The 24,359-nt window shown below is 47.8% G+C and overlaps 2 protein-coding genes across 19 annotated transcripts in view; one reads left to right on the top strand and one right to left on the bottom strand.

Annotated features, from left to right (window-relative positions):
• The window catches only part of PPIP5K1 (diphosphoinositol pentakisphosphate kinase 1), a 41,568-nt gene extending 34,253 nt beyond the window's left edge, over positions 1 to 7,315 (top strand). For all 14 annotated transcript variants that reach the window (XM_052672393.1, XM_052672391.1, XM_052672390.1 and 11 more), the window contains 3 exons: positions 3,676 to 3,813; positions 4,250 to 4,363; positions 5,554 to 7,315. In XM_052672393.1, the coding sequence (XP_052528353.1) occupies positions 3,676 to 3,813; positions 4,250 to 4,363; positions 5,554 to 6,239 (938 nt within the window). In that variant the 3' untranslated portion in view covers positions 6,240 to 7,315. The remainder of the gene's footprint in view (positions 1 to 3,675; positions 3,814 to 4,249; positions 4,364 to 5,553) is intronic.
• A 1,533-nt stretch (positions 7,316 to 8,848) lies between these two features.
• MAP1A (microtubule associated protein 1A) overlaps positions 8,849 to 24,359 on the bottom strand; it is a 55,595-nt gene continuing 40,084 nt past the window's right edge. For 4 of the 5 annotated variants that reach the window (XM_052672378.1, XM_052672377.1, XM_052672379.1 and 1 more), the window contains 3 exons: positions 15,130 to 23,926; positions 13,216 to 13,448; positions 8,849 to 12,290 (listed from right to left, as the gene is read on the bottom strand). In XM_052672378.1, the coding sequence (XP_052528338.1) occupies positions 12,135 to 12,290; positions 13,216 to 13,448; positions 15,130 to 23,926 (9,186 nt within the window). In that variant the 3' untranslated portion in view covers positions 8,849 to 12,134. Of the gene's footprint in view, positions 12,291 to 13,215; positions 13,449 to 15,129; positions 23,927 to 24,359 lie in introns of those variants that run through there. The other variant, XM_052672381.1, reaches the window with a different exon arrangement.

The raw sequence follows: 24,359 nt of genomic DNA, 5'->3' as shown, positions 1-24,359 counted from the left end.
GGCGGACATAGCACACCTTTTCGGGCAGGGAAGCAACAGGATCAAACATCTTCAAAGCCTAGAAAAGAGAATTTTTTATATACAGCCTGTTTATTCTTGATACAGCCCTTTCTACCGAGTAGGCAGCTTGGAGATGGCAGTTGCTTTTCATCTATAATTAGGACAATCCTTGGTCTCCTAGCAACAAATACTAAAGAGGATCAAAACTGCTTCAAGGGATGAGATACTGGAACAAAGCAGACTGCTTCAAAGCTAAAGCTGAGCTTCCTCTACTGCAGATCTCAACCTTCCCACGTGAGCTCCAGCAGAGAGAGGAAATGAGTTCAGCACTTTGGGCAAATAAACTCCAAATATTGCAGTATGATGCTGGGTTGTACCACCTATTCTAATGCAGCCGGGCTGATGAGCTCTGTGCATCAATGTAGTGAGTTTCCTATGTGGAAATCAGATGTCTGCACTCAGTAAGTTCTTTTTTTTTCTCCTCAGCTTGACTGCCATTCAGAGCGCAGTTAATTAGTGCCTTTGGAACCCCTGCTTAGAGAAGTTTCTCCTGTCTTTGTAGCTGAAAGTCCAAATTTATCCTATGTAAAACTATGTACTCCCCTCCTCTCCTTCTTGGCTCTCAGGTATACTTCTACCTAAACAAAGAAAAGAAGCAAAAGACAGAAACAAGGAGATAAAAGTATGTGTTTGGCATCCATAGCTGGAAGGATCAAGCCTTGAAGTGATCATTCTGGAAATCCATGCTCATCCAGTTTAGGAAAGAAAGGGTGTGAAGTGAGTTCATGTTGGTAATGAATAGCAGTGACAATAACTGCAAAGGTCAGCTGTGAGGAAACAGGAGCATGGGATAGTGAGCGACTGGGCAGTGAAACAGCAGGTGGTGTTCAGGGTAAATCCGTGTTGGGTAACATGAGCAAACGGCCCCAACTTCACGTGGAGCTGACCATCACCACTGGGAAAAGGGAGACATCTGCAGTCTGGGAAGGGTGGTTTTGGTGGTGGTGTGAGTGGCCTGGAGAGGAGCAGTGGGGATCTGCAGGTTGACCTCTGCTTCAGCACAAGAACTGGGGTGTTTCCTATAGACCAAATAGGAGGCAGCATAAAATAGGAATGAATTTTTAAAAATACCAGAAACAGAGTGAAACTCCTCATAAGTCTGCATGGGGGTGTTAAAAGTGCAGCTGAACTTGAGTGGAGACCGGAATGTCATGAAAATGCTGCACTGTGTTCAGAACGGCTCTGAGCTGTAAGGTCACTGCAGGCCTGGGGGAGGAGTCCCCACGTGCTGTCTGCTCTTGTAGCCCTTCATGGATGTACGCTGCTGGCGCTGTGGGCAGGGAGCCGCTGAGCAGAACAGACCTTCAGGCTGGCTGTGCAGGCTTAGATTTAGAAGGGCTTGCTAGCAGAAGTCCTAAGTCGTGTGCATATTACGTACATGCATACAAACACTTATGGGTACACACGGGGCATGCTGGAGCTCTGCCAGCAAAATACAGCTCAACTGACCAAGCGTGTTGGAGGGGAACTTGCTGAGTGTGCTTTCTCCTTACCCTTCAGGATCTGTGCTGAGACTGGGGCAGGTGTTCTTTGTTCCAGAGGAGCTGACGTACAAAGCTTTGGCACGTAGAACTTTGGGGATGTATCAGTGCCACTGCTCTGTCTCTTGCTTTCAGGATTTCCACTATGCAGGAACAGGCAACCTTTCCATGCCAACACAGCTCCCAGCCAGATAGCTGTGTAGTAACTTGGTAATCGCTGCCAATGAAAACATGTATGCTGATGTTCAGAACTCTTAGGTAAAAGTGTAATACGCAAAAACAATTGATTTGGGCGAAAAACACTTCTCACCTGAGCCTTCCTTGGCCTCTGTCTATCAGTACTATTGTTGGTGTCACCCCTTCCTTTGACACTGGATCTTTGATTTCTTCTCTTTATTAGAGGTTTGCCCATGCAGTCCCATCCCTGTCAGTGCCTCCAGTGTATCTTGCAACAACATTGCCTTGCCCTATCTTGTATTTAAACTACTTTCCATTGTCTTTGGATATCTGGATGGCTGAGTCAACTTTGGTCTCTCTGAAGACAGATTCTGTTGAGAGCTGACGTGAGCCTCCCTCTATGCTTCTCCAACGCCATCTCCAGTCTGCTGGTCTTTAAAGTCTTTACCTCACTGCTTTCCTTTAGCTTTGTCTCGCAGGGTGCCTGTGAGAAAATAATGAATAAACACTCTTCCTTATTCAGGAAGGACTTTTCAGCAAGAGAAAGAACAACATGGTGATTTTTTTCTGTCTCACATTCCCTTGTTCTAGCCAAAGACTTGTTATCCTTCATGTCTCAATTAATGTTCATAGGCACTTTGTGGTGTAGGTGACCCCCCTCGATGGCTGGAGGGTTCTTCATCTCCAGTAGCTGTTATGGTTGTGGATGCATGCAGCACTGCAAAGTGGTCATGTTCTGATCTGTGGCCTCCTTGCATGGCATGTAATCACTCTAAATACCATCTGCTGGCTCAGGTTCCTTGCCTCTTGCAGACCTGGGTTAGATGAATGCACTGGGGCAAAGGCTGACAAAATCTGGAGGTGTCTGAAGGACTGGAGCAGTGACATTTGTAGCAGACAATCTGGGTGCTCCAGGTTCGTAGGGGCAGGGACCAATTTTAGCCTGTCAGTGTGCTGAGCTGCAGTTCTGGTGTGTGCATCAAGAGCCATACACTTTTTTGCATTTCAAAGTAACTTTTCTTACCTGTAGGAACAGATCCAATTCCTTTCCTTTTTACATTTTTTTTTTCTGAACTCCAATGGAGGGAGCTTAGGACACGCAGAATGGGGAGCCTGGGCTTAAGGAGTTTAGAGATCTTTAAATAAGAGAAGCAGAGCAGAAGGAGTCTTACTCCCATATGCCCAGAGACACTTTTATTTCTTTCTTGCTCCTCTGACAGTTTCAGGCTGGCTTAGTGCCACAGAGCACTATCAGGAAGTTCGGATGAAGAGAAGAATGCTTTGCTGTAATCGCTGCTGACTCAATAGCAAAGAATTTATTGTGAGTGGTTGTGATTCAGCTTAGCTCTGAGCAAGAGTCTGTTAGATGTTGATACGACTTCTACTAATTCAGGGTTTGCAGACAATGAGGTCTTCTTTGGGGACACGTGGCTCAAACAGCTGCGTGGGGAGGGGTACATTAGGTATATTAGGCGTGCTGGGAGGCTCTTTTCCCTGTCTTTGCAAAGGCAGCAGTGCACCATAACTGACCGATGAGCAGAGGATGGTCTGTGTCTCAGGCTGGAGTTGAGACATCGATGCTGGGAGCCCTGGGAAATTCTGCTGACTTCACTCGAGTTTTGTTTAGCTTCTGTAAACTGTGGAACTACACCAGGTTTTCCCCCATAACCAGATATTTTAGCAAAAGAGACACGGGCATTGCAGCAAACCTGGCTGCTGCTAGATGTTTCCTCCTCCTCCTTTAGCGTATGCCTGGATGCTTGCTTTCAGGTCTTTAACTGCATGTGATTGCCTAATGGTGATTTGGAGATTTTCTTGGCCTAGAAAAGGTGACTTTAGGCCTGAGTGTGGCGGTGGTTTGGTTCCCAGGCTGCCTTGCTCCTTACGCCGTGAGTAGTCCTGCGGAGCCTTAGATTGCTGTTCACTCCATTCATTTTCTGATTGCGTTTCTTTCCAGGTTTTGAAGGCTGTTCCATGGTTCCCACCATTTATCCCCTGGAGACCTTGCACAACTCCCTCTCTTTGCGGCAGGTCAATGAGTTCCTGACGGCTGTGTGCAGGAGTTGCAGTGAATCTCATGTTCAGTCTACTGCAGGTACTGATGAGGTGGGCTCATCTCTGGGTAGGGCAGAGCAGAGCCAAAGCAAGCAGTTAAGGACTTCTGGTCTTTTACATTTTGGGGGCAAACTGAGCAACAAGCACAGTCACAGGTGCCTGTTCCAGGTGTTCTAACCTCACAGTCCGCTGCGGGATCCAGCTCAGAGCCATCCTAGGCCACACACCTGAGGGATGAGTGGCTGGCCGGGTCTGTCTGCTTCTGGTCAGCGCAGCGATGTGGAGACAAGCTGCAGCTTGGGAAATCCAAGGCTCAGGTTCCCAGGGTCTGGGGGTAGACACAGCTCTGTATGTGCACTCTTCAACTCTTTCCTGAGTGCCTGTTAGTGGTTGCTGGGGAATGTAGACTCATTGTGGCCATTCTGTTTTCTCTCTGCCTGAAAGTTATTGACCTGTGTATTTTTTTTTCCTTAAAGCTTTGTTTGATTCAATGATTGGCAGCCAAATACCAGGGGACCCCTTTATGTCTCAGCGAATTCTGTCATCGTCCTCTTTCCCCTTGCGCCAGAGGTCGGATAAGCCCCCTTGGTGTGAGTGTGCTCTCTTCTTGATCAGGGGTGAATGTGATGGAGAGGGAGGGGAGAAGAGAGTGGAATGGTAGAAGCCAGATATTGGTTTTATGCTTTGCCATCAATGGAACAGTATCAGAATGGGGAAGTAGGTAAAAGGAAATTTAAGTCCTATGCCCTGTTAGAAAGCTCCCAGAGACAGATGGAAAAGGGGCTCTTTGTAGTACTGTGTATTACAGGGAAATCTGCTGTTCAATGGATAATCTCTCTAGGCATCCTCTGCTGAGTGCCACAGGACATGGAGAGTCTGAATGCACTTCATTTTCATCTCAAGTTCTGTGCTTCTCCGTGACACGTGGCCAACGCAGTGTCAGCATGTGGAAGCACTTCCTTACCCACCAGCCACATACATGCCATACTCAGAGCTCCATAGAGGATAGCCTTCCATTTAACTCTTCACTTGTGGCCTTTTCTGTAACCCCTTGCTTGTCACGGTCTCTGCTGAAGTGATGACTAGAGTTTGTCCCCTTTGCTGATCTGACTGCATCTTGAAGGGGAAAGACCCATCAAACAGTTCAACAGCAAACACCTTAACACAAGTCAGTGTTGCCAATGAAAGGCAGGTATGCTCTTCTCCTAGCTGTTGGCTCCTTTTGCCTGAAGAACTATTTGCTGAGCTGTCACTGAGGTCAAGGAACTGATCTGGCCAACAGCAATTGTTTAGTCCTCCCCCTTTTAATGGACTAGATATAATCTAAATCTGTTCTCTAGTTTCACTCACTGTACAGCATAAGAAAAGAACAGTCACTGGTGGAGAAGTATTTATTTTTCCAGAGACAATTGTAGTTCAGCATTCAGGGATTGTGTGTGGCAGGATCCAAGGGCAGTGAGGTTAGAGATGAGTGTCCCATAATAGTGAGGGAACGAAAGAAAGCTTTTCCACTCAATACCAACATGAAGTTTTGTGTTGCTCTATAATGTCAGTGTAGCACTGTATAACAATGTAAGTGTGGATTTTGTGCTTGTGATTTCATGAGCTGAACTGCTGCACACCGAATAGCAGCTGCAAGCTCCTGCCAGGGTGCATGACACATAGGTGACCCTCACCCATTTCTTGTAGAACTGCGGGATGGTGACAGCTTGGGTTTGCTCAGGCTTTGGGCTAAAGAAATATCAGCTAAATGTTTTATGATTTTTCCTCCTCTTTGCAGACAGCAGTGGCCCTTCCAGTACTGTCTCCAGTGCAGGCCCATCCTCCCCAACCTCTTTGGACAGCTGCACTCGTTTCAACTTCGCTGAGAAACTTTCCGTCAGTCCCCCCAAAAATGAGGAGCAGCTGAGTAGCCAGTCCCCTGAACAAGAGAGGCAGCCTGATAGTGGAGGGCTTGGTGTGGAAGTGGGCATGGCTGGGTTGTCAGTGACGGAGCCCAGCGCCCCAGAGACCTGGAGTAAGGACCCAGAGCCAGGTGTGCTCCCAGAACTGTGCAAGAAGGAGCTGGCAAAGGAGAACTCTAACCTGGAGGAAAAAAGTATGGTGGAGGTGGAAGAAGATTCAGCTGAGGAAATGTTAGATCTAATTGACGTAGGGAAACCAAAGAGTGGTGCAGAGTCTGAGATGAGGCCAGCTGGGGAGAGAGTGAAGCCAGATGAGGGAGATATAGGGGTAATGACTGGCCTGGATCAGTCTTGGCTGGCCAAGAACATCTTGGTGCCCTGTGAAGAGGAGCTTCTGGGAGAAGAGTTGGACCCAGAGAGTGTGAGTGAGGAACCATTTGTGGGCTGCAGTGCTCAGTCAGACCAGCTTCTGTCTGGTCAGCTGTGTTGGGAACAACCGCTGCCTCTTGAGGAGAGTGTGGAGGGGCTGCAGCCACCATGTCAGGAGGATCAGCAGAACTAGCAGCTCACTGGACAGCACACTGTGAGCGCTTCTAGCCTGGAGGCAGCCTGGAGGCAACTTCCTGCACAGCACTTCATGCAGATGGTTGTCCACGGAACAAGCCATGTCCCAAGTCCATAGGACTCCAGGTTGCGGAAGAGTCTGCTCTGCTCCTACACAAGCCAGCTCTTTGCCATCCAGCAAGAGACAATACTTCATCTGCCATGTTAAACGAACAACAAATGCACCTCCATCGAGCAGGGATGTGGCACTGTGTTGGTTCAGCGTTTCCCTAGGGCTGTATGCTCACTGGGACAGTGGAGGATTGGTATTGCTGAGGCTTTTGGAGTGGTGAGTCCAGAGGAGACAAATGCTCCCTGGAGATTAGTAGGCCCACAGCCCTCAGGGAAGGCATTCTGGGCTCAAAGTAATCGGGTTCTTCACAACCGTCAGCCTCCTCTCTGTTCCTTCTTTCTCCTTCTCTTGATCCCCACTACTGGCTGCCAAAAACTGATCCAGAGAGGCAGTAGAGGGAAGAATAGGAAAAGGAGAAAGCGTTCTGAGTGAGTTTGAGAAGGAGAGCAATGGGAAGAACAGGTTCAAGACTGCTACTTGCAAGAAAAAAACCTCTCTCTGGAGTGGACTTGAATGTTTTCCTGCTGCGCTGGGCTGACAGGAGCCAGGGATCCAGCCAGAGAGAGGTGTGCAGGGAGGACACACACGGGTTTTTCTAGTCCCCAAGGGTCATGTGAGGTAAAGCTTTGAACTCTTGGTGACAGAAATTAAGAGAAACTGCTATTTGAGCAAATCAGGATTATTAGAAACCAATAAGAAGAAAACTTTATTCTATATAAAATGAGAAATATTTAATACATATTTATGTAAATGAGTTGTGAGCGCAAGCCTGAGGGCAACGTTGACACAGCAGTCCCTGCCGCATCCTGAGGGCAGGACAGGGCTGTGCCTCTTGCGCCTCCTGTATTTATGGACAAGTCTGCGTGTTTGTCTGTAGCTACGATATAGGTTTTTGTGAAGCTCTGCCCAAAGATCTCTGTGCTGTGTTGTGATGTGTGTTCACAGTAAATCTCTGCTGTGGGTCTCGTGTCTGTCTTAGCTGACTTGTGCAGCAGTGTGTGTGTGCCAGATCTTGCTGATGCTCAGGGCAGCAAGCCTTGCTGGTTCTCGGCCATTCTGGAGGAAGAAAAAACTGTGGACAAGACAAGTCACTGCTGAAGTGAGTGCGTACACATGGGGTTTGCTTGAGAAAGCCAGATGCTTCTTTTCATTCTCCTTGTTTGAAGAACTGATTGTATGGGGGAAGAGGACTTGGCTGCCCAGGACCCACAGTGGTTGCTGTAGAGTGAAGACTCTGGTTAGTGTTTGGTTCCTCTCATGTTTTCCTTCTCACTGGTTCCAAGGACATCCTGTGTAATGTTTCCTCATGCCCAACAACTCTACCTTTCAGTTTGGGTGTTTCAGGTGATGTCCATTTGTACTTGAAATGCAGTAGATCTTACAGTGGCTTTGAGTGCAGCTCTGCACCAGGAGGAAACCCGCGCCCTTTCTGCAGGGCTTTGTGCTGGGATCTGGGAGAAGGCCTGCTGTGTGCTCATGGAACAGCTCTGGCTTTTATTGGCAGTATGGTATTCAGGTTTGGATGAGCAGCTTCCCTGGCCTGTGCCTATCAGGGCTGAGGTTGCTAGGCTTTGGTGTGGCCTGGTCCTGAGAGTTGGCCGTGGGAAAGCTGGAGGTGGAGTAGCTCTCCAGATCCTTCTCAGGGCCCTCAGGCACTGCCTGTGCACTGCTGCACTTCCGCCCTGCTGTGGTCCTCCTCTCAGCCCCACGAAGGGCCCAGCCGTTGCCACCAGCCGCCCTGAGCTCCCTGTCATGCTGCACAAACAGTGCTGCACTCCCCTCCCACTGCAGCTTCTTCTGAGATCTGCAGCCCCATCCCTGCCTTTTTTTTTTTTTGCTCTGTATTCCTCGGTGCAGTGTTTCCTCCAAAGGGCTCCTGGGCAGCAGAGGAGCTGAACTGGTGGCCTCAGCCCAACCTGACTGCAGCTGGGCACAGCAGGAGCAGGTAGCTTCCGTCCTCGTTTTCAGCTGAGCAGCAGAAGAGCCCAGAAGAGTTACTTTCCCTTCAGAGGAGCTGTGCAGCAGGGCAGAGGTGTGCTGCTGCCATACGGATGGGCCTCATCATGCTGCACCAGCACCGTGTGCAGGCCCTGCTGCACGCCCTGCTGCCCGCTGGCTCCAGGCTGGCACTGCCCGGCTGTGCCTCCCACACTCGGGGGATGTTTCCAGTTGCAGGGGAGCCGTGCCAGGCAGAGCAGCCGTTCCTGAGGATCAGAGGATGGACAGAGGGCTGCGGTGCAGTTCTGTGAGGCAGCATACACAGCAGTGGCTGCACACACAGCTGTGCCTGCGGGCACCCCCAAGGGCCAGGAGACGGCTTTGGGACTGCAACAGTGAGCAGCCCTCCGCAGGAGGCAGATCTGCCCCAGCCTGGGCATCCCTTCTGCAGGGCTGAGGGCAGGGCTGGGCCACGGCAGCAGATGGGGAGAAGCAGTGCTGCACACCCCTGCCCACACCGTGCACACTTAAAGAATGGTTTGAAACAGCTGGAAGTGTTCTTGTTCGCAATTAATGTGGCTTTATTATTAATGTGTTGGGCTCCTCTCTTGACAGTAGTTAGTTACAGAGTATTTCATGTGGAAAAGGGCAAAAGGACAGAGGTTGAGGAACTAAATTCAAACAGAAATATGATGCTGAAGAAAAGAATCAGGGCTCTGTTTTTAAAACATTTAGCATAGAAGCTGGGAGCACAAGTTGCCATTTCAATACAGTTAAGACGTTCACTTTTTTCTTTTTTAATTATAGGTTTAAAATAGTATTTTGTACCTATTACATACAGGAAGATTACGTGTTGTTGCCCACATGCAGAAACAAGCAAAAGCAGAGTTTAACTGTTTCTCTCTGTAGTGTTCTATTACCTCTGGCTCTGGATGGGTTCTGCTGGCTCCTGCAGGCTGAGCAGAGTCCGACTCTTTACAAATTGGAATTTATACAGTTCTTTTTCCCCATAGTTTCAGAAGATCACAAGGAAGAGAGAGGAACTGAAGGCAGAAGAAACTGCCACAAAAGTCTGAAAAAAACTGTGGAGTCTTGAGGACACAGAATTGAACTGGGGAAAGATTGAGCAGTCTGAGCAGCACAGCTGCAGAGTGCAGGAGCACAGCACGCAGAAGGCAAGTGTTTGCACTGAAACATGTGCCAACAACTGTACTCCTGCTGGGAGGATGCAGGCACCTTGCAAAGCCTCACTCTTACTGCTTAGTTAGAATTGCTTCAAGTTTAAAATTGAGAAACATTCATATGTGGGTCTATCTAAAGTTAGTGCATCAGCTTTTATACCTAGCCGTGCTGAGGGATCCAAGGACCCAGTCAATGAAGAGGTCATGTTTATTTCTCTAGCTACCCGGCCCTGGACGTTGGGCATTTTATTCCTGCAGATGGCTGCCATCCAGTCCCATTGACAAGTGAACCAGGATCTCCCCAAAGCACCGAAGGCAGAACCCCAGAGCAGCGTCTGGGAAAAGCGTAAGTAGGTCAGTTACTGCCTACAATTGCTTGCTTTACCTGACATTCATAGAAAATAATCCCACTGGGTTGCAGAGAATGACACTTATTCTGGCAGACACACTGTGATTCCATGCTTAATGTGAATATAGCCCAGGGATTTCAGAAATCCCCCAGTTAAGTTCACACACTCCTACCAAGGAGTATGTTGGAAAGGGCTGACTGTCCCAAGGGAGAGGCTGCTAGCCTCAGGCTTTGTCCTGCAGCTGCTGGGTTTCAGACATAGCCTCGCAGGCTGCAAGCAGAGACCCCTTCTGTTGCCAGCAAATTCTCCGTGGTCCTTTTGTTGTTCTTCAAATTGCAGCATCTAAGTGTTTGTACTGAGAAACCTCTGAGCTGACACCAAGAGCACGTAGTGTACAGTTAACACGTATAAATTAAAACAGTAAATCCAAACAAAAAGCAGCTTAAGATCAACAAATAAATATATAAATTAAATGCAAAATAAACCCATTCCCTAGAAGCTCCATTTTAGTTCTAGGAGCAATTTTCTAAGCAGCATTTTCTTTGTGTCAGCTGCTAGAAAACAGTAGCAAAGAAAATGAAGTGTCCTAGGCAAGTACAGCCCATCGTCCTGGGATACTTACTGCGGAATCAGACCTCGGCTCAGGGCCAAGCACAGTGGGTGATGCAGCAGATGGAAATACTTGTATGCCAAGCCTTGCAACAGTGCTTTCTATCTCATCTCTCCTTCGTCAGAGGAGCACAACCTACTGCTGCTCATTTTGTCTTACAGAAAGTTAAAGTCATCCCTATCATAACATGGTCCAGGTTCTGGCAAAGGCTTCCTGCTGCTGCTGACGCAGCGCGCTTGAGCACCAGCACTCTCAGAGTTGGTCCCCCTGCAGGGGCAGCCCCATGGCTGGAGCGGGCTTGTATGCCAATGAGGTTCTGGGTTCAGCAGCAACAGTGCCCTCGGAGCACACAGCTACATTGCTTGCCAGGGTGGCCATACAGCAAAGACACCACAGGTTGCCAGCTGCAACCACAAGTAGCTCCTCTGTGCTGGCAACACATGTGCATCCCTGAAACAGGTATGGAGAAGCTATGAGCTAACACAGTCACTGATCTACTTCCCCCAGGTGTTTCTGCAACGAGTCCTTCCTCCTCATCCCACAGGTTCTAGTCTCCAAATCCTGGGTGTGCTTTTTTGACGGGGGCAGTTTAGGCAACAATGCTCGAACACAGCTAAGAAGCCGGGCTGTTGGCATACATGTAGCAAAGAAACTGCTGTTGCTTGCAGAACTGGCCCACATCAGCTCTACGGGCCAGACACTACCATCTCAGTATGGCATGCGAGTTCCTCAGCTGCCTCACCACACTCCTTAGTAAAACCTTTGGTTTACCACAGCAGGGAGGTTTCTCAAAGCTCATAGGCCAACAGAGGCCAGGTTGTTGCAGCCCTTCTGCTTTAGAACCGGCTGTAGTTGTGCGTTTGGATTCTCTCAAGTGTGACTGTTCAGGTAGCGGCCCCTCTGTGCCTCTGCAGATCGGCCACTCGGTGTGCAAAACTCAAGTTAGCAGGTTAGGAATGTGCTCTTCGCAGCAAAGAGCAACAGGCTGAGCATTCTCCTCTCAACCCAAGATGTCATTCAGTATGGCTCCCTGAGCACAGAGAGCCAGCATTGCAGGAGTCTGCAAGCAAGTATTTGGGACAGAAGCCTGCAGAAGTGGCCAGCAGTGGCCCTGCCCAGTTGGAGTACAAATCTCCTCACCTAGAACACCACCTGTATGCTCACGATGGGAGATGGAAGAATGCCCTTCACTGTCACACTGTGGTTGGAAAGTTTGACTTTCCCTCATTATCTCAGTCCATTTACTTTGCAAATTAGTTTTCTTCTCTATCTCCCTGCCCCCCAAACACCGTCAACATGCAGCAGCAGCATTTTAGCCCTCACCAGAAAGACAAGGGTCGTGGTGCTACAAGTTAAATGGCAAGGCAGCCAGGAAGAGAGTGGAACAAGCTCTCATAGCAGCAAGGCAGCCAAGATAGCCTACAGAAACTGTACAGGCGGCAGAATAAAGCAGGGAAAGTGGAAGCGCCCCTGGCCTGCAACTGCTCTTGCACAAAACTAAGCTCAGTCCAGAATATTACAGAGCCCTGCACTTCTTTCTCACGGCATCCAGTGCTGAGCTAGATGGGTACCCGATTGCCTGACAAATGGGAACCATGTAAAGGATTAAACCAGAGAAGACCTGGACTGTGATTAGATGGTGTCTCTGATGTTGCATCGGTGATTGGAGTCGATGAATGAACATGAAGTGGGGCTGGGAGATTTAGAATTCAATCTTACAGGCTGGGAAAGATTCGTCCTGCATCACAACAGTGCTGCTGCTTGCCAGTACCATGATGTTTAGCTCCTGCTGTTTCTCATGTGTCTGCTGGTACCATTCCCGTGTCACCTCAGTATCATGTGTTGGTATCAACGTCACCTGGGGAAAAAAGAAGCAGACGTGATTATCTGAGACAACCGCAGTCATAAACATTGCCCGTAAAAGCCAGGGCTAAAATTTCTCATTGATTTTGGAACACTGTCCCCTTGGTACTGCTTGTTCTACTTAATGTCTTTCAGATGTCAGATTCTCTAAGGCAGAGCTGCTGCTTTACGTTATGCAGTACCAGAACAACGAGGCTCTGAGTTGGCTGCAATCTGGCAGTGCTACACAAAAACGGCTGCAGTACAGGGGAAAGTACCAGCAGTGCTCCAAAAACAGCCTTGGAAAGAACCCTCAGTGTCAGAAGGGACAGTGCTGAATGTCACTCCTATTGGGCCCATTCTGGACTTCGTATACCTCCTGACCCCAGCGCACAGCTCCAGGACTTTGAAATCTAAGGCTGCTTCATCTGACAGAGCACACATGCTTTCCTGTTTCTGTCTGCAGAAACAGTGCCCACCCTGCTGGATCTCCTACAGACCTGACTACACAGGAAACATGACTAAGAATACTTTTTTTTTTAAATCACTAATGAAAGTTAGCATCTGTCACTAATAAAGTCTTTGGGCAAGAAGGGCTAGCGACAAGTGCCACAGGACGTTGTGATGAAATGTAGGCTGCAGTGCTGCTTGTTTTCACTCGCTGACAGGCTCATCGTGGAGCAGACGAGCAGGCACGCACGATCTCTAAATGCTTCCTCGGAACGACGCGGAATGGAGAGCACCTGATTGCACTCACATCATCCTGAGGGTGCCCTCCTCCTCTTAAGAACATTCTACAAAAACCGCAGAGCGACGCGCGCCCAGTACCGTTTACACCCTCATAGAGACTTCCTCTGAGCGTGTTTGTCGCACGCCCTTTCTCTCCAGTGCTTGTGACACATGGAACATTACAGGCGTTCTTTGGCAGTCCTATGACCTACCTGCAGGTTCTCCCCCCACTGAGACTTCCCTTCCAGGAGCGCATCCAGCACCGCACGGCTTGGTTCTCCGTTGGCCGCATCGTTCCCACTCACAACATAGTATGACGCCCGAACTCGTTTGAAGAACTCTGGATCTGTGTTCTTTCCGCTGCAGTGGTTGGGGATGTAAGCCAAGTCCACATAGACAGGAGGCCCCGTGGGCACAGGCAAACTGCTTTTGGGACTATTGGAAGCTTTGGAAAAAGAAAGCAGAGGCTATCAAAACCCTTCTGGAGTGAACAAACACAAATTCACACCGAGGAACACGGATTTCAGAAAGGTTTTTCCCCGCAGTTAAGATTTATCTGGGCTCAGAAACAATCTGGGTGGATTTCTGAGCCAGTGCTGCAAGGAAATAATGGGAAAGGGAGTTGTGCTGTTCTTTGAGGATGGACTGGGGGGCTCTAGGCTCTGAACTCTTTCCTGAAGAAGGGAAGCAAAAGTTCCATTATTAGCTTTTGCAGAGTTGTTATCCCAATCAGTACTTAGTTCTAGCTTATTTCTTTTTGTTTAATAACCTACTTTTGCTAAAGAAACCTGTGCTTTGACCTCTGTATGCCTTTCTCATCTGCAGTGGGTTTTTTTGGAAGTTCCACCCTGGCTTTCTGCCATCCCTGAGAATCACTGCTGTTCCACGCTTTCCTAGCAACACTGCTGCTACTTTTCTACATCTTTTCTTAATTTGCCGCTTTTTATGTTTATGAGATGAAAGATGTTATTGTACTCAGCAGTATATATGCATATATAGATACAACCCATGGAAGGACTGCCCCTTCTGTGGAGTCGCAAAGGCCTCTGTCTTCTGCTCTCTATTCTGGACACTTCACTCTGTGAGCATAAAGCTGCCAACACCATCCTGTACATCTCCTTGTGCTGCAGCACAAACAAATCCCCACCCATCACAACCCCTGGTCTCTATTCCTCATCCCAAGTTTAGAGTTGGGCAACTAGGACTCCCCTCCTGTCTGTAGGCTCCCTTCAGGTATTGATAGGCTGCAATGAGGTCACCCCACAGCTTTCTCTTCTCCGGGCTGAACAAGCCCAGCTCCCTCAGCTTGTCTTCATAGGGGAGGTGCTCTCCAGCAGCTCTCTGTTTTTCCTGTACTGGGGGCTCCAAAACTGGACACAGTACTCGAGATGGGGCCTCACAAGAGCGGAGTAGAGGGGGACAACCACCTCCCTGTCCCTGCTGGCCACCCCTCTTATATCAGTCGCTTGGCCTGTCCACCCCCTTGCTGTCAGTGATGCCATCTGTCAGTGACACAAGTTTCTCTCACCTGAGATACATTTTCAACACACACGTATGGGCTTTCTTTTCAGGTCTTCCTCTTTGGCTGCTCTTACTCAAGAGGAGGTGCCTGCTAAAGCCCCGGCAGCCCTTCCTCTGCTTCTCCTACACCCTCTCTTTGCCAGAGTGCCTACAGCGATCATCTGCTGAGACCACAGCACATCAGCAGTGTTTTCATTTTCTCCGTCCTCCCAGGCACTGCCCTCCTGCTGGCTCATCTTGCACTCAGTATCAAGGATCTGGGGCAGATGATTTCCACGTGGCCTGTGCTTTGCACAGAGCCTGGCACTGCGGGCTCTCAGCTCAGAAACAGAGACGATGCAGCGGTACTTATCACCCAGAACTGGGCTCTGAATTAAGTTTCCCAGGACTCTCTGAAGAGGTGGCTGGATTCAGCTCTACAGAGAGTCAGAGTTTACCTCAAGGCTCCAGGATTTTTGTGTGAGTTGTGTGACCACATCTTTTCTCACTGCTTTGATTTCTTATGCCTAAGAAGTCCTGTTCTTTGCTTTGCTACATTTAACTTGCTGCGGTTTCTCAGCTCTGAACCTGAAAAGAAAATGGACATTTAGGGAAGAATCTCTTACCAGGATTTGATTTGATGCCATTAACGAGGCTCTTGCCAGGGTTGCTGTGACTGCTCCGGGCTAACTCATCCTCTGTGTGAGGAGGCTGCACCAGCACACCACGTGGTTTGGGCTTCTCTCCTCCATCTCTTTCTTTTTTGGCAGTGGCAGATTTTGGAGATTTGTCTGATGGCTGTTTCACAGGAGTGGGCGATCGTTTCCCTTTCACATCTAATTTACGAGCAGGAGAGGAAGATTTGGGTTTGCTCAAAGGCTTTCTCACACTCTTGCTCTTTTCTTTCAAGTCTTTCTTTGAAATTTTATCAGTTCTACTCATGCTTTGCTCATTCACTAACATATCAGGGTCTACCATGCAGACATCGGGGTGAGGTGGATGAGGATGGGGATCTACCATTGGAACAGGCTGAGGATCATGGCTGGACCTAGAACTGACATGGTGAGCGCTCCCAACAGCTTTGTCCACTGGGAGGAAATCAGCATCTTCATCTGAGTCCATGTTGGCATCCGCTGTGATAGATGGACATTCTTCTGTCTCAGGAGGGACATCGGAGTCTGACTGGGAAGTTCCAGAATCACTCACTGATGTCGGAGGGGTCTCCTCCACTGCGGCTGTTTGTGCAGGGCTACTACTAGTGTGGGGTGGTCTTCCTTGCACTGAAGTGTGGCCTTCCTCCTGTGAGAGGTCACTGTCTTCAGAGAGCTCATGAGGGCTCGGGTTAATGAATGAGGGCGACAGTTCTCCCTTCCTCTGCTTGTATTCACGTGAGGAAATTTTCTGTCCGCAGTCAAAACTGCCTCCTAAACGTGTCTCCATCTCATGGGAAGCATCTCCATGGTCTTCTGTTCTTCCACCCCTCTGCACATCTGGGAAAAAGGGCTGGAAACTGTGTTCGGGGGACATCAGAGAGGAAGGACGGCTCTGTCTCTCTGTGTCCTCTTTGCCTGTGCATGGAGAAAAACTGCTGTCAGAATCAGGGCACGTTTTGTCATCTTTTGCCTCTGCTGAATGGTACGTGCTTTGGAAAGCTTGCAGACTGGTGCTCACCTCTGTCGGACCATTGGCTGTGGTTTTATCGTCATGCTGATGATGAGGAAATGATGCCAATACATCAGGGAGGGATGTCAGTGTCATCGGCTGCCCTGTAAATGGTGCCTTCTGCTCAGGACTAGTTACACAGGGTTGCTGTTTTTCCTCTGCAGAGAACGATGCGGGCTGTGAACTTTGGTACTCTTTCCTGCATGGCAAAGTACTGCCACCCATGCTACTACTGAGTGCAGAACCGTATTCTTCAGCTAACACAAAGTCTTTGGTTTCAGCTGCATGGGTATTAGCAGCACTGTCTGGAATCTGTAGAGGTGCATCCCAAAGACTCCTGGTAGTTGGTTCTGCTCCGGCACTTGAGTATGCAGAAAGCATATGGGAGTAAAAACTTTCTGCTGTAGTTGGTATTACAGGAGTTGTTGCTTCAGACGATGGTTCCTCTGACAGGCTGGAAGAGTCATCTTTCAGCTGCTCTTTGGGCACGGACTCTTTCTCCACAGCTTTGGAGAACAGTTTATCCTCTTCATATGGACTCAGCAGTGAGAACTTAGTTAAAGATGAGCTATGGCTACTGACCTTCTCAGAAACCTCCAAGTACTCATCTTTCTTCTCCTGGCCTGAGGACAAAGCACAGGGAACCTTTAAAGGAAGAAAACTATCCCCTGAATGACTTGCTGAGGTTTGCTCGTGTCTGAACACACTAGATGTTTCGCTCTTCCCTAGTGGCGAGCATTCAAATCCAGAAGAGAAAGCCATCACTCTGCCCTCTCCTGCTGGGACCTTTTTGCATTCTTCTTTCTGCTTTTCAGAAGCAGACTTCAAATACGTGGCTTGCTCATAGCACTCCAAGACCACCTCTGTACTTGGATAATCTGTTACACAGAAATGTGATTCCTCTGTGGATTTTCCAGTATCCTCTTTCTTTTGCAAAGAATCTTGACTTAAATGGCACATTTCTGAAGCCTGCTCATCTCTGCCAACGTCTGGCAGGTCACTGTAGCCAGCAACACGCGCCCCCAGAACGGTGGCTGGTGTAGTTTTCCTAATGCCATAATCCTCTTTCCACAATGGCTCGGAAGGTGACGAGGCAGTAGAAGTGGGTGAAATGGAGTCCTCACGCTTGCTTTGCAGAAGCAGTTCTGACACACAGAGCTCCTCCTCCGCTGAGATGTGTGCGTAGACTGTGCCGGCAGCTTGGTCAGGGCTGTGGAGTTTGAACTCCTTTTCAGATCTCTCATTAGCACCTTTTTCTAACTCTGAGTCGCTCGTGTTTTCTTCCTCTTGACCTGCTTTCTCATAGTATACATCTTTCAGATTTTGGCCTTTGGATTTCAGGGGTAGAGGTATCTGTTTCTGGCTAGACAAAATGATGTTCTTATCTGGACAAGCAGCATCAGTATGGGCTGCTGATTTTTCTTGATAAAATGTGTCTGTGGGAGAAACAAATGCTGTGGCTGCAGACGATGGGTGACATTCAGAGCCCCGTTCTCCTGGCAAAGCGCAGGACACCTTCAGTTCTTCCTGCTCTTCGGGCAGCCTAGGTTTACCTGTTTCAGACAAGGGCAGGTACTTTTCGTGGATGTCTGCATACTCAAAGGCTGCATCTGCTTTATCTTTAGGGGATACTGGAGATGACAACTCCTTCTCAGCAGAGGTATAAAGGCAGGATTCTTCTTCCTTTGCAGAGACGTGAAAGCTTTGATCTTTTTGAAAGCTTGGTGCTGTTGTTGGCACCTTGTCAGCGTGACCTGGAATGTCTGCACTCTCAGACGTGAAAGAGGAGAGTCCAACTCCAGATACAATTATCTTCTCATAGATGTCAGCATACTTGAAACTTTTTTCATCAGGGTAGGGAGTTGGTTCTCTTTCTTCTTGCTCTTGTCTCATAGAACTGTCATCACTTCTGGATCTGCAGACCTCTTCCTCTTGGGAAGGAGAGTCCAGGGGGCTCCTGGAATGGGACTCTGGAAGATATGCTACTGGGCTTGCAGCACTACTTTTTTGAGGAGGCACTTGTCCAAGAGAGGAGTGTGCATACTGCCCTGACACTGCAGCACTGTCTTCTGTGGATGTTGCTACGTATTCATATGCCTGTCTTGTTGACTGCAACAAAGCAGATGCTGCTGCCATCTGCTCTTTGCTTCCAGTAGAGTCATAGAGAGCCTCGACGGATTTGTACCCATCCTCTTGCTTTCTATCTATTTCCTGATATAAACCACTGACACCTGTTTTTTTCTCTGCAGGCTTCGATGGGATTTCCTCCTGTAGAGGTGCCTCACACTGATCTACTTTATAAGGCCTCTCTGTTTCTGGTGTTGTGCCAGCCTTCTTTTCCTGAGGGCTAGTTGCTCTCACCAGGGGAGATGCTGTCAGTGCTTGGTCTAGTGACTTTGCATAGATATCTAGGACAGCTTTCTCCTCATCATCTAAATAGGAGTAATCTTGTTTAGATGTCAGCAACAGATCTTGCCTTTCTTTGCCTCCAGTTAACACTTTGCCCTGACTTTCCTCACCAGAGACATACTGAGAAGACAGATGAGAACTGTCTGGGAAAGAGATGTCAACAGGAGCTATTTTCACATCCTTTGTTTCCGCTGTAGGTTTGGTACTCTTCAGTGTCTCTTCTTTGTAACCACACGATTCCACATTTAAACGTTCTGCTTCTGCTTGCATTAGCACAGGTTTGTCTTTGGCATGGTGGAGAACCTCATGCTCCTCGCTGGGTAACTGCCCTGCTCTTCCAGTGTCTTTTCCTTCCTGAAGATACTCATATTTAGAGCCCCACATTTCCCTTTCTGCTCTTCTCCAGGTGAGACTGTCAGGCTCTACAGGAGACAGAATCTCCTCTTCTCCCATTTTAGAAAGGGATTTTGTTTCATATCCTGGTGCCTCATCCAAGAATGTGCTCTCTCTCTCCTTATCGTACCTCTGCCGCCTTCCCTGAACAGGAAGCTCCTCCACTTCTTCTGGAAACCATACTTTCTTCTCATTGCTTACATCTTTCATGTAGAAGTCTTCCATTTCTGGAGATTTTTCTTCTCTGCCTTCCTTCATCCTGCAAAATTTAACATCCTCAGTAGAAACGCGTGATGACGTCTTACCCTCAGTTGGGCCAGGTTCTATGAAGTGTGAGCTCTTGGCATCTGGAGATACTTCCTGAGAAAACAAGCCTGAAGTTCTTCCCCCAGATGTGCCTTCTCCAGTTAGAGAAAACAAACTGCTATCATCTGGAGACATTTCTTCACTGGAAGTGTCTCTGGCTGATGCGTCTCTCACTGGGGTCCTTTCGGGACAAGGAAAAGATTTTGGTGCTTCTTTTATGAGTCCTTTGGTAGAAACTTCTGGTGATTTTTCATCCACATCTGGGCTCTGCTCTGTAAAATCCATGGGTTTCACAGCCTCTGAAGGGAATTTGTCAGTCAAGTCAAACACCATCTTCTCTTTCACAGGTCTGTCCTCTGCGAAACCAAGAGATTTGATGTCTTCTGGAGAAATTCCCTTAACAAAAAGGTCTGAAGAGATTTCCTTGCTGGGACTCTCAGTGAGAGAAATAGATTTGGTCTCTTCTGGAGAAATGTCTTTAACTGAAACCTGGGAGGACTTTTCTTCTTCTGAGGCGTCTTCTGCAAAACAGAGCAGTTTTCCTTCTGCAGCAGCCACCTCCTTCATAGAAATCTCTGGGGATTTTGCTTTTCCAAGATTCTCTTCTGTAAAAGAAGCCAATTTGGGATCCTCTGGAGAAAATCGTGAGGTTTCGTCACTTTCAGACTTGGTTTGGTGTGTGAACTGTGGAGAATCCATACTTCCTACAGATGTTCCTGTGGCAGAGAAAGGTTCAACGGTCAAACGTTTAGAAAAACCCATTAAACCTTCTGCCACAGATTTGGTTTCCAGCTCTTTTCCTGGCTCCAGAAACACATCCATCTTGGGATGGGGCAGTACAGGCAGCTCCTCCTCCTCCCCTATCACCACTGTGTCCTGCTTGTGGTAGGACAGCCAGGGCAGCTCCTCCTTCCCCATGGGTGCTTCCTGCACCTCCTCCCCAGGAGACAGTGGCACATCACTGTCTGAGTCCAGCTTGTGCTGCTCAGGTCCCGGTGCGTCTTTTTCATATTTGCACTTGGCTGCAGACACCTCATCATCTCTGAGAGGTTCATCCTTGGCTCCTTTCACCACGACAGAAGTCTGGCCTTCTGACTTCTCAGCAGTAGCATCCGCTTGCTTTTCAAATAGCTCTGAATCTACTGTTTCTAGTTTTTCCTCCACTGGAGATTGGTGGAAAGGTGTGTGTCCTGCACTGGTGGGGCCGGACTGGGTAGGAGATGCCATTTTGACTGTACTGTCATCAGGGCTCATGCATCGCTCTTCAGCCTCTGCAGAGTCAACCTGGGAGAACGGTGTTTCTTCAGCAGACAACGGCAGGCCTGAAGTTTGCATCACTTCTGTGGGGACATTCATTAACACATTATCCGGGCATTCTTCATGAGTAAACAATGGGGCACTGTAATGCCCTCTGAGTTTCTCAGGCATTTCAATATTTGGAGTCCCATCTTCTTCCTCTTCATCTTCTGCCTCTTCAGGAAGATCCTTTTTTTGAGCTTCCAGTTTTCTCTCTCCTTCTGCTAGTGCATGGAAATCTTCAGGAAGCGGAGATTTAAAGCATTTGTCTTCCTCCAAAGATGATGTGGGAGAGATTGTGCCAGCGGAGGGCACATAGTCGACACCTTGGGTTGCTTCAGTCCGAGAAGAAGGCATGCTGTTTACTGTGTCCAGAAGTAAAGAGCTTTTCCCAGTTTCTTCTGTCTGTGGTGCTGTTATAGATGCAACTGATTGATCTTCTGCTACTGAAGTTGCAAAAGATGAAAGCTTATCACACTCTGTAATGGAGGTAGCAGAAGATATATGTTCCTCCTCAGCTAGAGGTGCTGCCACTATGTTTGTAGGGTACGCCAAGATTTCAGACTCCTGGCCAGCATAGCCTTTGGCTGCAAGGTCTGCAGCAGGCACAGCCTGTATTCCGTGCACTGCTTCAAAAGAGCCAGGGTGGTCAGGAACAGAAATGTCATATGCATTGACGTCATACTTCAAGTGCGGGATCCTCTCTTCCTGTTCATCATGTATTTCTTCATCAGAAATGGTCTGCTCTGTTTCTGAGTAGCCTGGGATAGTTTCGTCTTGGATGTATGAAACATGTTCCACTGCTGCTGCTGCAGGGACTGGCAGACTGCTCAGAAATGACTCCTCCTTTGTTACCTCCTTTCCAAGTAACTTGCTTTTCTCACCCATGTCACTACCTTCTTTTTCCTTTTCTTCAGTGGTCAACAATTTCTCCTCCCCCTCATCCTGATTTAGCTCGTAGAAATCTTTCGTCTTTTCCACTTTCTGTTCTGCCTTCATGTACTTTTCTTCCTTTTCTTCCTGTTCTGCCTTTTCTAACATAACCTCTCTCTTTTCCTTCTCAGCCTTCTCCCGTGCTTCTGTCCCCTCGTTATACTCTTCGCAGGTCTTTGTTTCTGCTTCCCTCTGTTTTCTGTCCAAGGAGATTTTCTCCTCCTCCTCCCTGTCTTCCTCTCTGAATGCAGGTGACAGAGCACCTTTTGCTGTGAGAGCTGTGTGTGATGGTACCTGTTCTCTGTCCAGCAGCAGCTGAACTTCCTTGTACTGCTCAGCTTCTCTCTCACTGTATCTCATCTCAAGATCCTCATCTACTGTTCTTTCTTCATCCTCTGTTTCTTCAGCTCGACCTGCTTTTGGTTCTAGATGATGAACTGCTTTTTCCTCTGCTGGTGATTCTTTTTCCCTGTCAGTAGTAGTTGGTCCCTGATCAGGAATGTTTGTTCTCAAAATCAGATCCACTGCAAGTTGATTTGGATCCGTCACATCTGCAGGCTCTTTCATCTCTGTTTCAAGTGCTCTCCTAAATTTATCACTTATTTCAATATCAGACATTTCTTGAGTCACCTGCAAATTCCCTTTCTCCTCATGCTTCAGTTCCTCAAAATCCTTTGTAAGATCTTCTGGTGAAGACAGGACTAACCTCTGCTCAGCAATGGCAGCCTCTCCTGGCTCCACCTCTGCTGGCAACTTCTCCACTGGTGACGTCTTCAGATCACTGAGTATTTCTTTTTCAGGCTTGACTTTGATCTTCTCAGTTTTGATTCTGCCTGGAACTTTTGCCTTGTATAATGTTTTCCTTACCTCAGGAGTAAATGGTTTTAAGTCTGGTTTAGACAATTTTTTGGGCTCTGGTTTGGTTTCTTTCTTTTTATCTTCTTTCTTTGAATCTTTCTTTTCCTCTTTCTTTCCATCATCTTTTTTAAAGTCCTTTTTCTCCTTCTTAATCTCTTTCTTTTCTTTATCTTTCTTCTCCTCCAGTTTGGATACTTTCTCTTTGAGATGCTTTTTGCCAACTTTGTCTTTTGCCATTTTCCTTTTCTCAGCTTTGAGAGCATCGTTTGATTCTGTCTTTATCTTTTCGTGCTTCACAGGTTTCTCGGGAATCTTCTCAGAGTGTTCTTTAACTTTTTTCTCACTTTTAACATCCTTTATGACTTCCGGTTTTACTTCTTTAATGCCCTCTTCAACTGCCTCCTCTTTCTTAGCTTGCTTTGTCACAGATGGCTTGGGGGAAGATTTAAGACTCTCCTTACTGTCTGTTCTCTGTTTAATTTTGGTCTGCTTGAGCACAGGTGGAGGTATTCCAGCAGTGATATCTTTCTGAGTAGCCACTGGGTACCTCAGAAAATCCAGGTGCTTGAGTTTCTCAAGACCTTCCAGTATCTTATTTTGAGGAGCATTTCCAGGAAACAGAACCCTTACAATTTTCTCTGTGGGGCTGGCTGGCAGCCACACCACCAGGGCTGTGATGGACGTGAGATAGGGAACGGAAATTTCACCTTCTTTCCCACTTGCGAGAATTATGCCAGTCTTTGCTTTACTATTACCAGCCCATTTCTGCATTAGAAACTGCATTTCCTTACTGTCCTTGACAGGATTCAGTACATACATGTCCAGCCTACCCACTCCCATTTTGTGGAAAAGCGTGATAGGTTCAATGGTGTTGCTCACCACCCTGTAGAGGGGCTCTGATTTAATGCCAAGCCTGTTGAGATACTGCAGTGTCAGGCAAGCTTCTTCGATGCTCCTCTTTACTTTCATGGACGATTCTGGCATCTTCAGCTTTTCAGGAACATTAAAAAAAACCACCCCCAGCTCAGGAGAAATGAGGTTCTTCATCCAGTCGCTGTAGTTGGTAGACCCCTGGGACTGTTCCTCCTCTTGCTCAGCAACTTTCCTCTGCAGCAGCCCATTGATGCCAGGTAGGTTGTCGGCACCGATGTGGGTCAGAAGAATAGAATCAATCCTATCCAGGTGCCTTACCAGCTTCCAGAAACACGATTTCCTGTCAGAGCCACCATCCACAAGGATGTTAAACCCATTAACAGCAAAGAGAGCAGAATCTCCTCTTCCACCAGGGAATATGTAGCAGCAGGGCTTAGAAAGCTTCAAAAAGCCCCCTGAGGTGGGTGGCTCCAGAAGATCAAATGGAGATGGCACATCAACTGTTTCAGAGACATATTCTGCAAACTCAGACACCCCATCCATTTCTGGCAGAACTGGATCGGGGTTCAGTTTCAGATTAATAATATCCTGAAATCGGGGATGTCCAAGATTGCTCCAGTCTCCTTCTCCCAAGCACGACACAGTAAGGGAAGCCTTGATATCTGAATCAGTGCTTCTAAGAATCTGCGTGACCTATTGAGACAGGCACAGATAAATAAAGATCAAATACAGCTCTGAGACCAATTCAGCCCCTTAAAAAAAAAAAAAAAAAAAAAAAAAAAAAAAAAGAAGCCAGTTAATGCAGAAACACCAAAGACTTCACAAGCACCTTACAGGCAGGAAATGCTGAGGATACATGCAATATTCCATTACAAATAAATGTATGGGGCTACATTCTGCTCTCTTTTGAAGTTCTTCATGTTGCTGTGGTGTTATGCTTCCTGTCTGCCTGAGCTGCATGCTGACAAGACCTCCAGAAAGAAACCAACAGCAAGAACCATCTTGTCCTTTTTCCTTACTTCTTTCTATTCATCTTTGGATATCTGTCTCTATCTTGAGTTAAAGGTAACAGTTCCCTTTTTATTTATGAGTTCTAACCCTGAGATGCCCTTTTAAATGCCATACA

This window comes from Tympanuchus pallidicinctus, unplaced genomic scaffold, assembly GCF_026119805.1.
Source record: "Tympanuchus pallidicinctus isolate F22 unplaced genomic scaffold, pur_lepc_1.0 scaffold12, whole genome shotgun sequence".
In the NCBI taxonomy this organism is placed as follows: Eukaryota; Metazoa; Chordata; class Aves; order Galliformes; family Phasianidae; genus Tympanuchus; species Tympanuchus pallidicinctus.
This window is presented reverse-complemented; position numbering and strand designations above follow the sequence as displayed.